The following is an 18979-nucleotide window of genomic DNA, read 5'->3' as shown; positions in this document are numbered from 1 at the left end:
AATTATTAGTGGAATGAGATGGCAACTCTGCCCAAACTATAGTACATTTCTACAATTGTTGCTGAACTATGTTGACTTAAAGGGCAACTTAGGTCTTTAGAAGCCTTTAGTGCCACCAACTGAACTGGAACTACCAGCCACTGGCATAGTGAGGGGCAGGGAGCAGCAGAACTTCAGCTCCCCTGGGCTCTTATACACTGCAATTGGTACAGCAGCCCTGTAACATGGAACAGACAACAGCACCATGTATTCTTTTCAGTCTTCTATCATCATTATTATTATCGTTTATACACATGGTTACACCATGAAAATGATATCAGAGGCCCCTGACCCCAAGAGCTTACAGTCTAAAGACCTTAGTTCTTGCCAGTTTTTCAGGACTGCCAGGCCCAGGTAGGAATGCCGGGACCCCAATGTAATGGTGGATAAATATGGGGGTGCCCAAGCTGTCGGCCCTCCGGCTGTAGTTGAACTGCCACCCTCTGCATGCCGATACCCAGAGAGCTGACAGTCACACAATAGGGAGGAGGAGCTAGAGGTGACTAAGTAAAGTAACTCCTTTCCTAGTAATGAAGCACATGTCTGCCCCACACCCCCCCCCCCTCCCGCAGGCAGGCTCCGCCCCCAGCCCCGCCCCCAGGCTCATAGGAGCAGATATGTGATCTGTGTTTGATTTCCTCCCATCCGCATCACAAGGCTCCTTCCTGGGGAACCCAAGCAGCATCCCGCTCCCGGCGGTGAGTACATACTCTGAGCGCTTAATCGCTCTGTAGCGGCGCTGCAATCGCTCCCCGGGCTGCTCTGTGCCACATGGAGGGACCGGCTCCGCTAAGGGGCGCTGTGCGCTTCTCTCATCACTTCCAGCTAAACTTCTACTGGGGGGGGGGTCTCTCTGTCCCACCCCAACGTGTAGCAGTCTCCTTATCCACTAGCCCCCTGGCTTCAGAGCTTGCAATCTAATTTTAATCACATACAGTTGCGAACAGAGTAGCACAGCCCTTGGAAACATTGTATCAAACGTTACTACCTGCTCAGTGGGATGACTGCACATTGTAGCATCATTTATTAACAGATTTACCCCAAGTTAAGTTGGCCATACAGCCATCTGGAGAGGTTGCCAGACAACTGGATCTTTCCCCTATGCCCACTTTGAGTTGGCCAGTAGCCTGATTGCTTGGGCCACTTTAGGAAGTAGGAACTGTCAGTGGGTCTTAGGGGCAAGAAGTACTTGACTTCAGTCTAAGTTCTCCCCATTTACCCACAGAACATTCAGACAGGTTCCTTTGCCCTTAAGGGTGAAGACACACGGAGCTACTTAGTAGCATCTACTTGTTGTGGCTACTAAAATAGACAATGCTGATCATTTACTGTCTCTATGTGTGTTTTAGCAGAGGCAATTCTCAGTATTGTCTATGGCAATGTATTTTCTGGAGTTTAGTAGCCATGAAAAAGTAGCTCCTACTAGTAGCCCAGTGTGTCTTCACCCTTAACACATGGAGCTGCCTATTAGCAGCTACCTGTCACGGTTACTAAACTCCAGAAAATCCCCTGCCATAGACAATACTGAGAATTGCCTCTGCTAAAACACACATAGAGACAATTATCAGTAAATGATCAGCATTGTCTATTTTAGTAGCCACGATAAGTAGCTGCTACTAGTAGCTGCCCCTAGGGTTAGGGGACTCCTGTGGGGGGGGGGGTTAGGGGACTCCTTTGGGGGGGGTTTAGGGGACTCCTTTGGGGGGGGGGGGTTTAGGGGACTCCTTTGGGGGGGGGGTTTAGGGGACTCCTGTGGGGGGGGGGTTTAGGGGACTCCTGTGGGGGGGGGGTTTAGGGGACTCCTGTGGGGGGGGGGTTAGGGGACTCCTGTGGGGGGGGGTTTAGGGGACTCCTGTGGGGGGGGGTTTAGGGGACTCCTGTGGGGGGGGGGTTAGGGGACTCCTGTGGGGGGGGGTTAGGGGACTCCTGTGGGGGGGGTTTAGGGGACTCCTGTGGGGGGGCGTTAGGGGACTCCTGTGGGGGGGGGGTTAGGGGACTCCTGTGGGGGGGGGTTAGGGGACTCCTGTGGGGGGGGCGTTTAGGGGACTCCTGTGGGGGGGGGCGGTTAGGGGACTCCTGTGGGGGGGCGTTTAGGGGACTCCTGTGGGGGGGGCGTTTAGGGGACTCCTGTGGGGGGGGTGTTAGGGGACTCCGGGGGGAGTTAGGGGACTCCTGGGGGGGGGGGTTAAGGGACTCCTGGGGGGGGTTAGGGGATGCGGCCGGCGGGGGCTCCAGTGCTCCCTGCACCCCCCCCCAGCCTGACCCTGCCTACCGGCAACAATGTAAATCGCCAGTGGGATGGCATACGCGTTGCTCCGATTTCTTGAAGTCGCCAAAAGTTGCTTCTCGGGAAAAGGGGAGCCCAACCCACCCCCACTCCACCCCCATTCCCAAGTGGGGGCCCGGGGAACTTTTTGGCTAGGGTAACCCAAATGTAACACAGCTACACATGTCTGTGAACCCTGCACATTGCATCCAAGCTGGTGGGTGTAAAGGGCAAGTTGCAGGGAAATGCGAGTAGTTTTGCGTTCCCCCCCCCTAACCTATCATTCCGCTGCTGCTCTTGTTTTAGTACATCGGCCTTTTGGAAATCTTGCACTTTGCTTTGTTTACAGCACTTTAGTTCTGCTACAGTAAAGCAAACAGCAAGTAACAGTGTAAATGTTCTGTTCTGTTTGGTTGCGCTGCCGCTGACAGATCAGAGAGAAAGGGGAAGGTATTAGCGGTTTAAAAAACACACAGGGAGGAATTTGGGGGACATTAGCTAGGAATTTAGCGGAAGTTTGGGGGATTAGCTTTTCCTGGCGCAGTGGTATTAGTAGGACCCTAATAGGCCAGGGCAGCAGCCAATACATGGGCTGAGCTGTGTGATTAAGTTCTTTCCCTGGGCCCCATCTCTGTCATCCCCCGGCTACTAACGGAATTAACCCGGTGGCCCAGCCTGAAGGTCAGTTGGATTTGGGGCGAGCAGTCATTTGCTTTATTTGACCCGACAAAATGTCAGTTGCCACCCAGGGCAGATAATCAGGACATTGATTGATGAAGTGCAATCTGGGGTTAATGTGTGGTTTTACTTTCCCTTTAATTGTATTGATCAGCTCATACCTTGCCCTGCCATATAGGAATATTACTGTCCATACATTAGTCATTAAGCCTTTTGTTTTTTAGCTAATAAAGATCCCCCCCATATACTGGGCCCCCTCACATGTGTATTTGTCTGTAACCCGTAGCTTTCAGTGTATATTCCCTTCATATAAACACTTGGCCCTGAGAAGCGCGTTTTGCCCCAGAGCTCAGGGTGACGAATGACTGCCCTGTTTCCCTAAAGTAGCCACGCCCCCTCCAACAGGACGCGGGAGTCGAAAGCCCAACTCCCCGCAAGCGCTCACGTAGTGTCATTCACATATTTCAGACACATTTCTGTATATTTAATTGCACAGATATTACAGGAATGTGCCAGTGCAGACTGTACGTGAGTGATTAGGAGGTGGATCTGCTGAGACGGCAAACTGATAGGCCAGTGGGATGCCCAGGGCTACTGGGGGGCCGCTGACTGATTGGGAACTATAGGATTAGAGTGCATGCTCTTAAACTTTTGGGGTGGCCTCCTCAAGGGTCCCAGAAACCGTTTATGGGGGCAGATTTACATGGTGGTAAATGCACGTGCCTCGGTTCTATTTTGTTCTTCCATTCTCCTGCAATTATCAGTGCTTTTTGGGGTCGCTGACCCCAGCAACTTGATATCTTATATATTAATAGAGTTTTAGTGCTTATTTTTATTGCTTTCTGTTCTCAAACTTTCTCTTGTTCATCTTCCAGTCTGCCATTCAAACCTCTGTTTGGTTGCTAGGGTAAATGGGTTCCTAGTAACTGGTTAACATCTTACTTTCAAAAACCACAAAAGTATCTTAAAGATCCCTTTTTGGTTGCTGGGAACAGAGGGAGAGAAGTACCAGAATCCATTACTTTACATTGGAACAAGGTGAAGGAGGGTTTGCATCACTCTGTGAGCCTAAGGGGGGGTTGGGAAATGGTTCTTATGAGAAAAATGGTTTCCAGTGGGTGACATTAGGTGCCCCACCCCACAGATATATTTTACTGGACCCCCAGAAGCATCTCACACATCTTTCCCCAGCAGGGACCCCCCCCATGCACTAGACCTAAAATAACCCTATGAATGTTTAGGCCCCCGGGGGTTGCGGGGTCTGCTGTTCGCTAATTATACAAGTGATTATTTCCTTTCAATCTGTTTAATCAGGTATATCTGTTATATTTATAAGTTCTGTCAAAAAGGGGGGGTTAATTTTCCCTTTAGTTGAGATTCTGGACGTTTGTCACCATGACAAAGTTAATTATCACATTAGTGACCAAATGCCCACAATCGGCATGGGCCATTGGCCCTAACTACTGTTAAATGCCCTCACTGCAGCCCCCATAATTTGCCCCATAATTTCGCTGATTCCGCGTTTTTAAGTTGTGCTGAAATGATCATGTGATTTCCTTATTCCATAAATTATCAAATTACGAGAATCATGTGGGTTTAACTGGATATTCTCTCTGCTGCTCTGTCAGTCACGTGGTGCCAAAGGGCTGTCATTCAGCTTTCTACTTATGTTCCAGTGGGTCAGACTGGACTTTCAGTGGATCCCTCCTAAACCTCTACCTTTGCCCATCTAATCACCCTTACTATTCATCATTCACTGCCAATCACAATTGGATCATACTGATATAACACATATAATGGTCACAGAACCCCTCAGTGACTGCTAATATCCTTATCATTTACAGTAGGGGGTACATTATCCCTTATAATACATGAGTGATACTCAGAGTTCCCTGTATAACTCAGCCTGCAGCCTTGTGCCTTTATATGGGGGGCACAGAACCCCTCAGTGACTGCTAATATCCTTATCATTTACAGTAGGGGGTACATTATCCCTTATAATACATGAGTGATACTCAGAGTTCCCTGTATAACTCAGCCTGCAGCCTTGTGCCTTTATATGGGCACAGAACCCCTCAGTGACTGCTAATATCCTTATCATTTACAGTAGGGGGTACATTATCCCTTATAATACATGAGTGATACTCAGAGTTCCCTGTATAACTCAGCCTGCAGCCTTGTGCCTTTATATGGGCACAGAACCCCTCAGTGACTGCTAATATCCTTATCATTTACAGTAGGGGGTACATTATCCCTTATAATACATGCGTGATACTCAGAGTTCCCTGTATAACTCAGCCTGCAGCCTTGTGCCTTTATATGGGCACAGAACCCCTCAGTGACTGCTAATATCCTTATCATTTACAGTAGGGGGTACATTATCCCTTATAATACATGCGTGATACTCAGAGTTCCCTGTATAACTCAGCCTGCAGCCTTGTGCCTTTATATGGGCACAGAACCCCTCAGTGACTGCTAATATCCTTATCATTTACAGTAGGGGGTACATTATCCCTTATAATACATGAGTGATACTCAGAGTTCCCTGTATAACCCCCCTGTTTGTCTGGCAGGCCTATGAGTGCAGCATAGGAAGAAGACATGGCACCATTGGCTGACAATGCGATGGGATACACTCCACCGGACGGAGGCTGGGGTTGGATGGTCGTCTTGGGGGCTTTCATCTCCATGGGATTCTCCTACGCCTTTTCAAAAGCGATCACCGTCTTCTTCAAAGAAATCCAGGAGCATTTCGGGGCCTCGTACAGTGAAATTGCATGGATATCCTCAATATTGCTGGCCGCCATGTATGCCGGGGGTGAGAAAGAAAATATCTTTTTATATTCACAGCGCAAATAATTCTAATTATGTTGATGTTATAATGCAACGTCCTATGTGAAGACCACTGTTTTGGGGATGTCCTTTTATGCATATAGGTGGGACTGAGGGCAACCTTCAGGCCTAGAAACCCTAGTAATAGGTACAGTTCATATACACCTATAAATAAAGGGGGGAGCTGTCTACATGCCATGCAGCATGTGGAATTTATATGGATATAATATTAAAGGCTAAGCTCTTGCACCCCTAAAGTAAAACCCTTTCTAATTCTTTATTGAGGCAGGCCCGGACTGGCAATCTGTGGGTTCTGGCAAATACCAGAGGGGCTACTGTAAGGTGCCATAGACAGTCACTATTTATTGGGCTGGGGGGGGCTGTTTGTGCCTCTGGGTACTGGGAATGCCAGGGGGGCTGTAAGGTGCCACAGACAGTCACTATTTATTGGGCTGGGGGGGCTGTTTGTGCCTCTGGGTACTGGGAATGCCAGGGGGGCTGTAAGGTGCCACAGACAGTCACTATTTATTGGGCTGGGGGGGGGCTGTTTGTGCCTCTGGGTACTGGGAATGCCAGAGGGGCTGCTGTAAGGTGCCACAGACAGTCACTATTTATTGGGCTGGGGGGGGGCTGTTTGTGCCTCTGGGTACTGGGAATGCCAGAGGGGCTGCTGTAAGGTGCCACAGACAGTCACTATTTATTGGGCTGGGGGGCTGTTTGAGCCTCTGGGTACTGGGAATGCCAGGGGGGCTGTAAGGTGCCACAGACAGTCACTGTTTATTGGGCTGGGGGGGCTGTTTGTGCCTCTGGGTACTGGGAATGCCAGGGGGGCTGTAAGGTGCCACAGACAGTCACTATTTATTGGGCTGGGGGGGCTGTTTGGGCCACTGGGTACTGGGAATGCCAGGGGGGCTGTAAGGTGCCACAGACAGTCACTATTTATTGGGCTGGGGGGGGGGGCTGTTTGTGCCTCTGGGTACTGGGAATGCCAGGGGGGCTGTAAGGTGCCACAGACAGTCACTATTTATTGGGCTGTTTGTGCCTCTGGGTACTGGGAATGCCAGGGGGGCTGTTAGGTGCCACAGACAGTCACTATTTATTGGGCTGGGGGGGCTGTTTGTGCCTCTGGGTACTGGGAATGCCAGGGGGGCTGTAAGGTGCCACAGACAGTCACTATTTATTGGGCTGGGGGGGCTGTTTGTGCCTCTGGGTACTGGGAATGCCAGGGCTATTTTGAATCCCATTCAGATCTGCATTTGAACCTCAAAGTTGGATTGGCTGGGGAAGAAGTAAAAGCTGCACCTAAATAATCTGTGTAATGTAACATTGACATTTAACATATCAGGAAGCCGTTCCGCATGAAGCTAATTGTTTTAAAAGGTCACGTCAATGGCATTAAATGGTAGTAGTCATTGCAATTTGAATTTTGGGTGTGTTTTTTTTTCCCCTTTAATCTGCGAGCAATTCATTGATCGCCAACAGATAATTCATTGTTAGCAGCTATCATTTAGTGATTGGCTGAATCACCCAGTATTGGTTATCTGGGCCAGATAAGCTCATGTGTTGCAGCCATAGCAGATCACTGCAGGGCAATGTTGGGAAGTCTCCATCCTGGTGTTAGAGTAGATTACCCTTCTGGCAGCGGAAGATGCCCACAGTTTGTGGCCAAATTAGACTTCCGCTCCTTAGCATTTCATGGCTTGGCACAAGCGCGTCCACTTGTACGGAAATGAACGCCCACTTGCACAGAATCCGATATGACTTTAACAAGAGCTTGAATGCTCTGTATCTAATGTAAGTAAAGGTGGGAATACAAAACACTATCTGGAACCTTATCTTCTTGCCTAGTAGCCAAGCCATTGCTGTGCCGTCTCTTTCAGGGCTCTGGCACACAGGGAGATTAGTCGCCCGCGACAAATCTCGTTGTTCGCGGGTGACTAATCTCCCCGAGTTGCCATCCCACCGGCGAAAATGTAAGTCGCCAGTGGGATGGCACACGCGGCTGCGCGATTTCGGCAAATCGCCGAAAATGCCTCGCGAGGCAACTTCTGCGATTTGCCGAAATCGCCTGCGCAGCGTGTGCCATCCCACCGGTCACGGGCGACTAATCTCCCCATGTGCCAGAGCCCTCAAGCACCTTCAAAAAGATCAATCACAGTCCTTAATATATTTACTCAGCTTAGAAGTGTTAATTATCCCTGGGGTACGACTGTCTACTCGACCTCTCTGTAACATGGCAAGCTAAAGGTGCTTATACATGGGCAGATTTCAGACCAATTTGGCAGCTTATTTGCGTATGTATGGGTAACCCCGATGGGCCTACCCGACCAGCATCAATTGGCCAGATCTCGACAGGTTTGATTTTCAGTTCAGGCAGTGTATCCACTCGTTGATGCAGTCCTTGGTCCGATGGCACCTTTGCCTGCCATTGTTATTCAGTCCTTTTGCCCTAGAGCCATATTAGCCCAATAATTTGGGCATATCGGCAGAAGATATGCTTATTTGGCGACCTTGCCAAATGAGCAGATCTTACCATGTATGGCCACCGTTAGCTAAGCATTGAGCCACCAGTGCTGCTCCTCACTGTGTGGTGGCAGTTTGACTGGTAACTTTGATCAAAATTATAGTACTCATTGCATGGTACAGAGAGTCATCCCAATGTAAAGCTCAATAATCCGCTAGGTATGGGATCCATTATCCGGAAAACCCATTATCCACAAATCTCCAGAACAAGACCATTAAGGCCATCTCCCATAGACTCCATTTTAATCAAATAATTCAGATTTGTAAAAAGGATTTCTTTTTTCTCTGTAATAATAAAACAGTACCTGTACTTGATCCCAACTAAGATATAATTACCCCTTATTGGGGGCAGAACAGCCCTATTGGGTTTATTTAATGGTTAAATGATTCCCTTTTCTCTGTAATAATAAAACAGTACCTGTACTTGATCCCAACTAAGATATAATTACCCCTTATTGGGGCAGAACAGCTATATTGGGTTTATTTAATGGTTAAATGATTCCCTTTTCTCTGTAATAATAAAACAGTACCTGTACTTGATCCCAACTCAGATATAATTACCCCTTATTGGGGGCAGAACAGTCCTATTGGGTTTATTTAATGGTTAAATGATTCCCTTTTCTCTGTAATAATAAAACAGTACCTGTACTTGATCCTAACTAAGATATAATTACCCCTTATTGGGGGCAGAACAGCCTTGTTGGGTTTATTTAATGGTTAAATTATTCCCTTTTCTCTGTAATAATAAAACAGTACCTGTACTTGATCCCAACTAAGATATAATTACCCCTTATTGGGGGCAGAACAGCCCTATTGGGTTTATTTAATGGTTAAATGATTCCCTTTTCTCTGTAATAATAAAACAGTACCTGTACTTGATCCCAACTAAGATATAATTACCCCTTATTGGGGGCAGAACAGCCCTATTGGGTTTATTTAATGGTTAAATGATTCCCTTTTCTCTGTAATAATAAAACAATCCCTGTACTTGATCCCAACTAAGATATAATTACCCCTTATTGGGGCAGAACAGCCCTATTGGGTTTATTTAATGGTTAAATTATTCCCTTTTCTCTGTAATAATAAAACAATCCCTGTACTTGATCCTAACTAAGATATAATTACCCCTTATTGGGGCAGAACAGCCCTATTGGGTTTATTTAATGGTTAAATTATTCCCTTTTCTCTGTAATAATAAAACAATCCCTGTACTTGATCCTAACTAAGATATAATTACCCCTTATTGGGGCAGAACAACCCTATTGGGTTTATTTAATGGTTAAATGATTCCCTTTTCTCTGTAATAATAAAACAGTACCTGTACTTGATCCCAACTAAGATATAATTACCCCTTATTGGGGGCAGAACAGCCCTATTGGGTTTATTTAATGGTTAAATGATTCCCTTTTCTCTGTAATAATAAAACAGTACCTGTACTTGATCCCAACTAAGATATAATTACCCCTTATTGGGGGCAGAACAGCCCTATTGGGTTTATTTAATGGTTAAATGATTCCCTTTTCTGGATAACCATTCCCAGCCCGCATTCAGTATAGTTTCTCTTCAGTAGAATTTTTCCCATAAAGCCAGTGTTTTTCCTCTTGGGCACTTGCTTCTTTTTATTACCGGTGCAACGGCCAACAACCAATAAAGTTTTATCAGAGCAATGAAAGTTAGACAATACAACATTATGTTTGGTAGATTGCCATTGGTTGCTGCAAAGGTGCCCAACATGTTGCTCCCCAACCCCTCGGATGTTGCTCCCAGTGCCCCCAAACCAGGGGCTTATGTTTGTATTCCTGGCTTGGGGGCAAGTTTTGGATTCATAAAACCAGTTGTACTGCCAGACAGAGCCTGTCCATATAGGGGCTACCAAATAACCAATCATAGCCCTTGTCTGGCACCCCCAGGAATATTTTTTCTGCTTGCATTGTTCCCCAAAAGTTTGAGGATCCCTGGTCTATGGCAACAGCAACAAAAAAAAAACATTATTCTTTCAAGGACTTACTGGCATAACTAGGCATTTGCTACAATGTAGTAAAACTTTAATCTTCTTGTATTGGCATCCGCCCATGTGTCCATGCGTCAGCCTTGGTCGAGCCAAGTTTTAGCTTGTCCTGTTGGTCCGATGCCAGTTGGCAACCAGCTATCAGTTTAGTTGTAACCTTAGTGGAAAAGTTGGAAGCCATGTCATCACTTGTCACCTTGTAAAGTGACACCTTGTAAAGTATGTCATCTTGTTTCAATATTATCCTAGCAGACATATTCCTTCTATCATCACTAGAACCCTTGAAGCAGAATTCTTGATATGATCTGTGTTAAAGGGCCCTAGACAATATTGTAAAATGGGAGGGATACTATGAATGGGATTGGGCTGCAGCAGACTAGAAAAGGGTTAGGGTGTTGTATGGATTGGTGCACCATAATTATTGTAATACATAGTACAGGTATGGGATCCCTTATCCGGAAACCCAGTATCCAGAGAGTTCCGAATTACAGAAAGGCCATCTCCCATAGACTTCATTAATCCAGAAACCCATTATCCAAAAAGCAAATTACCGGACCACCATCTCCCATAAATTTTTTTCCCTATGTAATAATAATACAGTACCTGTTCTTGATCCCAACTAAGATATAATTACCCCTTATTGGGGGCAGAACAGCCCTATTGGGTTTATTTAATGGTTAAATGATTCCCTTTTCTCTGTAATAATAAAACAGTACCTGTACTTGATCCCAACTAAGATATAATTACCCCTTATTGGGGGCAGAACAGCCCTATTGGGTTTATTTAATGGTTAAATGATTCCCTTTTCTCTGTAATAATAAAACAGTACCTGTACTTGATCCCAACTAAGATATAATTACCCCTTATTGGGGGCAGAACAGCCCTATTGGGTTTATTTAATGGTTAAATGATTCCCTTTTCTCTGTAATAATAAAACAGTACCTATACTTGATCCCAACTAAGATATAATTACCCCTTATTGGGGCAAAACAATCCTATTGGGTTTATTTAATAGTTGCATGATTTTTTAGAAGACTTAAGGCATAGTGATCCAAATTATGGAAAGATCCCTTGTCCAGGAAACCCCAGGTCCCTAGCATTCTGGATAACAGGTCCCATACTTGTATCAAAAACAACCTATACAAACCTTTCAAAAGCTAGGGCCAAGCCTCCCAGGAGAATGGAGGCTGTTAAAAACTCCATGTTAAAAGTTTATTTGGCAAATACATCCTTTATCTGCACGTGATCCTTCACCATAAACCCTGATTCCCCAAGCTTTCTCTCTCTTTGACCTTTGTCATTTTATTGGAGTTAAATTAAAGTGGAAGGTTACAGTTGATACAGAGGGTAATAAAAGGGCAGTGCTCAGAAGTGGTGTCATTGCCCTGTATATTTAATTTTATTGGAATCATGTACAACCTTGCACTGAATTTCAGAGTGTTCTCAGCTTCAAAAGGGCATCTGTTATAGGTATTTAAAGGGAAACTATACCCCCAGAATGAATACGTAACCAACAGATAGTTTATATTATGTTAAGTGGCCTATTCAAGAATCTCCCCAAACTGGAATATATATATCAGTAAATATTGCCCTTTTACATCCTTTCCCTTGAGCCGCCATTTAGTGATGGGCTGTGTGCCCCCTCAGAGATCAGCTGACAGGAAGTGATGCAGCTATAACTGTAACAGGAAGTAGTGTGGGAGCAAAAGGCAGGACTGCCCCCAATAAGGGGTAATTATATCTTAGTTGGGATCAAGTACAAGTACTGTTTTATTATTACAGAGAAAAGGGAATCATTTAACCATTAAATAAACCCAATAGGGCTGTTCTGCCCCAATAAGGGGTAATTATATCTTAGTTGGGATCAAGTACAGGTACTGTTTTATTATTACAGAGAAAAGGGAATCATTTAACCATTAAATAAACCCAATAGGGCTGTTCTGCCCCAATAAGGGGTAATTATATCTTAGTTGGGATCAAGTACAGGTACTGTTTTATTATTACAGAGAAAAGGGAATCATTTAACCATTAAATAAACCCAATAGGGCTGTTCTGCCCCAATAAGGGGTAATTATATCTTAGTTGGGATCAAGTACAGGTACTGTTTTATTATTACAGAGAAAAGGGAATCATTTAACCATGAAATAAACCCAATAGGGCTTTTCTGCTCATCAAAAACCGTTAACTATTAGTCAAAGATAACATAATTGAACACAAAATGCAGTTTTTAAATGAAGGTTTACGTTATTAAGGGAGAAAAAAAACTCCAAATCTACATGGCCCTGTGTGAAAAAGTGATTGCCCCCCTTGTTAAAAAATAACTTAACTGTGGTTTATCAATTTCAATTTTCAATTTCAATATCAATTTCTGTAGTCACCCCCAGGCCTGATTACTGCCACACCTGTTTCAATCAAGAAATCTTCCCAGGAGTGGCCGGCCGACCAAAATTACCCCAAGAGTGCAGAGACAACTCATCCGAGAGGCCACAAAAGACCCCAGGACAACATCTAAAGAACTGCAGGCCTCACTTGCCTCAATTAAGGTCAGTGTTCACGACTCCACCATAAGAAAGAGACTGGGCAAAAACGGCCTGCATGGCAGATTTCCAAGGCGCAAACCACTTTTAAGCAAAAAGAACATTATGGCTCCTCTCAATTTTGCTAAAAAACATCTCAATGATTGCCAAGACTTTTGAGAAAATACCTTGTGGACCGACGAGACAAAAGTTGAACTTTTTGGAAGGTGCGTGTCCCGTTACATCTGCCGTAAAAGTAACACAGCATTTCAGAAAAAGAACATCATACCAACAGTAAAATATGGTGGTGGTAGTGTGATGGTCTGGGGTTGTTTTGCTGCTTCAGGACCTGGAAGGCTTGCTGTGATAGATGGAACCATGAATTCTACTGTCTACCAAAAAATCCTGAAGGAGAATGTCCGGCCATCTGTTCGTCAACTCAAGCTGAAGCGATCTTGGGTGCTGCAGCAGGACAATGACCCAAAACACAGCAGCAAATCCACCTCTGAATGGCTGAAGAAAAACAAAATGAAGACTTTGGAGTGGCCTAGTCAAAGTCCTGACCTGAATCCTATTGAGATGTTGTGGCATGACCTTAAAAAGGCGGTTCATGCTAGAAAACCCTCAAATAAAGCTGAATTACAACAATTCTGCAAAGATGAGTGGGCCAAAATTCCTCCAGAGCGCTGTAAAAGACTCGTTGCAAGTTATCGCAAACGCTTGATTGCAGTTATTGCTGCTAAGGGTGGCCCAACCAGTTATTAGGTTCAGGGGGCAATTACTTTTTTACACAGGGCCATGTAGGTTTGGATTTTTTTTCTCCCTAAATAATAAAAACCCTCATTTAAAAACTGCATTTTGTGTTTACTTGTGTTATCTTTGACTAATAGTTAAATGTATTTGATGATCAGAAACATTTTGTGTGACAAACATGCAAAAGAATAAGAAATCAGGAAGGGGGCAAATAGTTTTTCACACCACTGTATATCTTAGTTGGGATCAAGTACAGGTACTGTTTTATTATTACAGAGAAAAGGGAATCATTTAACCATGAAATAAACCCAATAGGGCTGTTCTGCCCCAATAAGGGGTAATTATATCTTAGTTGGGATCAAGTACAGGTACTGTTTTATTATTACAGAGAAAAGGGAATCATTTAACCATTAAATAAACCCAAAAGGATTGTTCTGCCCCCCAATAAGGGGTAATTATATCTTAGTTGGGATCAAGTACAGGTACTGTTTTATTATTACAGAGAAAAGGGAATCATTTAACCATTAAATAAACCCAATAGGGCTGTTCTGCCCCCAATAAGGGGTAATTATATCTTAGTTGGGATCAAGTACAGGTACTGTTTTATTATTACAGAGAAAAGGGAATCATTTAACCATTAAATAAACCCAATAGGGCTGTTCTGCCCCAATAAGGGGTAATTATATCTTAGTTGGGATCAAGTACAGGTACTGTTTTATTATTACAGAGAAAAGGGGATCATTTTTAAAGATGTGGATTATGTGATTAAAATGGAGTCTATGGGAGATGGCCTTCCTGTTATTTGAAGCTTTTTTGATAACTGGTTTCTGGATGATCAATCCCATACCTATACAGTATTACTCTTTGGAAGCAGTCAGATATCATTGTTCAACCACCCTAGACCATTAGGTGTAAGAATGCCATTCCTACATTTTTCCTCTACTCCCCTACCACCCGACAGCCTGGAATTCCACACTGAAGTTCCCAATATAATGCCCATTCATGTATTCCATAAGTCCAACAACATTTGGCTTGTGTTTTGTGGGATACTAACAGTAATACTGTGTGTGTGATATAGGTTACACTGCATGCCCCAAAGGACATAGTACATAGTAGTTAGCGGTGCTCAAATGCTACTGGCGCCTTTGGTTCCGGGCTAATAGGTGCATAAATGACCATCTATATGTAGTAAGAGAGCCATATGTGTGAATAACTTTATTTCTTTACTTTTTTTACTTTTTCAGGTCCGGTTAGCAGTATCTTGGTGAATCGCTATGGCAGCAGGCCGGTGGTTATATTCGGAGGACTGTTAAGCGGAGTGGGTATGATCATAGCAACGTTCAGTTCCAGTATTCTGCAGCTGTACATCTTCATCGGTGTCATTGCGGGTAAGATCATTATTTCATCAGTTGCCCGTCCCCACATACCAAATAGGCCATATATTACATATGACATGTGTACAAGGGTTGTTACTAGAGCACAGTAGCTTAAATCTAGATCAATGTAGTCCTTATATCAACTAGTGGGTAAATAGCACCCCATAAGCAGGAACAGCTAAGGACAATATAGCTAGAGGAGCCACCCAAGTGTTTTCGTACACCAAGTATCCCAACACCTGCCTGTCCAATATCTAATTCCCAACTAAGTGTATTAATATGAAGTTACCCCATTGCTGCTATAACTGCCCCTACTTTTCTTGGAAGGTTCCCACTAGATGTTGGGACATTGTTGGTGGGAGTTGCTCCCATTCAGCCATAAGAGCATTAGTGAAGTTGGGCATCCGGCCTGGTTTTCAGTCCCAGTTCATCCCACAGGGGTTCAGTTGAGTTGAGGTCAGGGATCTTTGCAGTCAGGTTCTTCCATTTCCTTCTCAGCAAACCCATTCTGAATCGACCTGACATTGTGCATGGGGAACATAATTGTGCTGAAACAGGAACCCCCTAAGTTTGCTCATAGCCTGTACAGAGAGATACCATAAAACTATGGCAGCATAGGGATTCCCCTGTACTAAGCACAATTCAGCAGGAACAGCCCCCTAAGTTTGCTCATAGCCTGTACAGAGAGATACCATAAAACTATGGCAGCATAGGGATTCCCCTGTACTAAGCACAATTCAGCAGGAACAGCCCCCTAAGTTTGCTCATAGCCTGTACAGAGAGATACCATAAAACTATGGCACATAGGGATTCCCCTGTACTAAGCACAATTCAGCAGGAACAGCCCCCTAAGTTTGCTCATAGCCTGTACAGAGAGATACCATAAAACTATGGCACATAGGGATTCCCCTGTACTAAGCACAATTCAGCAGGAACAGCCCCCTAAGTTTGCTCATAGCCTGTACAGAGAGATACCATAAAACTATGGCACATAGGGATTCCCCTGTACTAAGCACAATTCAGCAGGAACAGCCCCCTAAGTTTGCTCATAGCCTGTACAGAGAGATACCATAAAACTATGGCACATAGGGATTCCCCTGTACTAAGCACAATTCAGCAGGAACAGCCCCCTAAGTTTGCTCATAGCCTGTACAGAGAGATCCCATAAAACTATGGCACATAGGGATTCCCCTGTACTAAGCACAATTCAGCAGGAACAGCCCCCTAAGTTTGCTCATAGCCTGTACAGAGAGATACCATAAAACTATGGCAGCATAGGGATTCCCCTGTACTAAGCACAATTCAGCAGGAACAGCTCCCTAAGTTTGCTCATAGCCTGTACAGAGAGATACCATAAAACTATGGCAGCATAGGGATTCCCCTGTACTAAGCACAATTCAGCAGGAACAGCTCCCTAAGTTTGCTCATAGCCTGTACAGAGAGATCCCATAAAACTATGGCACATAGGGATTCCCCTGTACTAAGCACAATTCAGCAGGAACAGCTCCCTAAGTTTGCTCATAGCCTGTACAGAGAGATACCAAAAAACTATGGCACATAGGGATTCCCCTGTACTAAGCACAATTCAGCAGGAACAGCTCCCTAAGTTTGCTCATAGCCTGTACAGAGAGATACCAAAAAACTATGGCACATAGGGATTCCCCTGTACTAAGCACAATTCAGCAGGAACAGCCCCCTAAGTTTGCTCATAGCCTGTACAGAGAGATACCATAAAACTATGGCACATAGGGATTCCCCTGTACTAAGCACAATTCAGCAGGAACAGCCCCCTAAGTTTGCTCATAGCCTGTACAGAGAGATACCATAAAACTATGGCACATAGGGATTCCCCTGTACTAAGCACAATTCAGCAGGAACAGCCCCCTAAGTTTGCTCATAGCCTGTACAGAGAGATACCATAAAACTATGGCAGCATAGGGATTCCCCTGTACTAAGCACAATTCAGCAGGAACAGCTCCCTAAGTTTGCTCATAGCCTGTACAGAGAGATACCATAAAACTATAGCAGCATAGGGATTCCCCTGTACTAAGCACAATTCAGCAGGAACAGCTCCCTAAGTTTGCTCATAGCCTGTACAGAGAGATCCCATAAAACTATGGCACATAGGGATTCCCCTGTACTAAGCACAATTCAGCAGGAACAGCTCCCTAAGTTTGCTCATAGCCTGTACAGAGAGATACCAAAAAACTATGGCACATAGGGATTCCCCTGTACTAAGCACAATTCAGCAGGAACAGCTCCCTAAGTTTGCTCATAGCCTGTACAGAGAGATACCAAAAAACTATGGCACATAGGGATTCCCCTGTACTAAGCACAATTCAGCAGGAACAGCCCCCTAAGTTTGCTCATAGCCTGTACAGAGAGATACCATAAAACTATGGCACATAGGGATTCCCCTGTACTAAGCACAATTCAGCAGGAACAGCCCCCTAAGTTTGCTCATAGCCTGTACAGAGAGATACCAAAAAACTATGGCACATAGGGATTCCCCTGTACTAAGCACAATTCAGCAGGAACAGCCCCCTAAGTTTGCTCATAGCCTGTACAGAGAGATACCAAAAAACTATGGCACATAGGGATTCCCCTGTACTAAGCACAATTCAGCAGGAACAGCCCCCTAAGTTTGCTCATAGCCTGTACAGAGAGATACCAAAAAACTATGGCACATAGGGATTCCCCTGTACTAAGCACAATTCAGCAGGAACAGCCCCCTAAGTTTGCTCATAGCCTGTACAGAGAGATACCAAAAAACTATGGCAGCATAGGGATTCCCCTGTACTAAGCACAATTCAGCAGGAACAGCCCCCTAAGTTTGCTCATAGCCTGTACAGAGAGATACCATAAAACTATGGCAGCATAGGGATTCCCCTGTACTAAGCACAATTCAGCAGGAACAGCCCCCTAAGTTTGCTCATAGCCTGTACAGAGAGATACCATAAAACTATGGCACATAGGGATTCCCCTGTACTAAGCACAATTCAGCAGGAACAGCCCCCTAAGTTTGCTCATAGCCTGTACAGAGAGATACCATAAAACTATGGCACATAGGGATTCCCCTGTACTAAGCACAATTCAGCAGGAACAGCCCCCTAAGTTTGCTCATAGCCTGTACAGAGAGATACCAAAAAACTATGGCAGCATAGGGATTCCCCTGTACTAAGCACAATTCAGCAGGAACAGCCCCCTAAGTTTGCTCATAGCCTGTACAGAGAGATACCATAAAACTATGGCAGCATAGGGATTCCCCTGTACTAAGCACAATTCAGCAGGAACAGCCCCCTAAGTTTGCTCATAGCCTGTACAGAGAGATACCATAAAACTATGGCACATAGGGGGCTGTTCCTGCTGAATTGTGCTTAGTACAGGGGAATCCCTATGTGCCATAGTTTCATGGTATCTCTCTGTACAGGCTATGAGCAAACTTAGGGGGCTGTTCCTGCTGAATTGTGCTTAGTACAGGGGAATCCCTATGCTGCCATAGTTTTATGGTATCTCTCTGTACAGGCTATGAGCAAACTTAGGGGGCTGTTCCTGCTGAATTGTGCTTAGTACAGGGGAATCCCTAAGTTTGCTCATAGCCTGTACAGAGAGATACCATAAAACTATGGCACATAGGGATTCCCCTGTACTAAGCACAATTCAGCAGGAACAGCCCCCTAAGTTTGCTCATAGCCTGTACAGAGAGATACCATAAAACTATGGCACATAGGGATTCCCCTGTACTAAGCACAATTCAGCAGGAACAGCCCCCTAAGTTTGCTCATAGCCTGTACAGAGAGATACCATAAAACTATGGCAGCATAGGGATTCCCCTGTACTAAGCACAATTCAGCAGTATGGTGGCATTCTGGGTACAAAAAAAAAATGGAAGTTTTCCACTGACAGTTGTGTCTAAAATATAATTAATTACTCTTTCTTTTGTCCCAGTTCTCCACCAATGTTCTCGTGTTTGCAGTTTTATTTCTGT

General features: G+C 44.8%; 1 protein-coding gene across 1 annotated transcript in view; it reads left to right on the top strand.

Annotated features, from left to right (window-relative positions):
* The first annotated feature begins 609 nt into the window (after positions 1–609).
* Positions 610–18979, top strand: part of LOC100491288 (monocarboxylate transporter 2) — a 28444-nt gene continuing 10074 nt past the window's right edge. Inside the window, exons 1-3 of the mRNA XM_031901224.1 lie at positions 610–737; positions 5557–5801; positions 14860–15003. Coding sequence (XP_031757084.1) covers positions 5585–5801; positions 14860–15003 — 361 coding nt within the window. The 5' untranslated portion in view covers positions 610–737; positions 5557–5584. The remainder of the gene's footprint in view (positions 738–5556; positions 5802–14859; positions 15004–18979) is intronic.

Source organism: Xenopus tropicalis, chromosome 4 (genome assembly GCF_000004195.4).
Source record: "Xenopus tropicalis strain Nigerian chromosome 4, UCB_Xtro_10.0, whole genome shotgun sequence".
NCBI classification, from domain to species: Eukaryota; Metazoa; Chordata; class Amphibia; order Anura; family Pipidae; genus Xenopus; species Xenopus tropicalis.
Note: the sequence above shows the minus strand (reverse complement) of the source record. Positions and strands in the feature narration are given on the sequence as shown.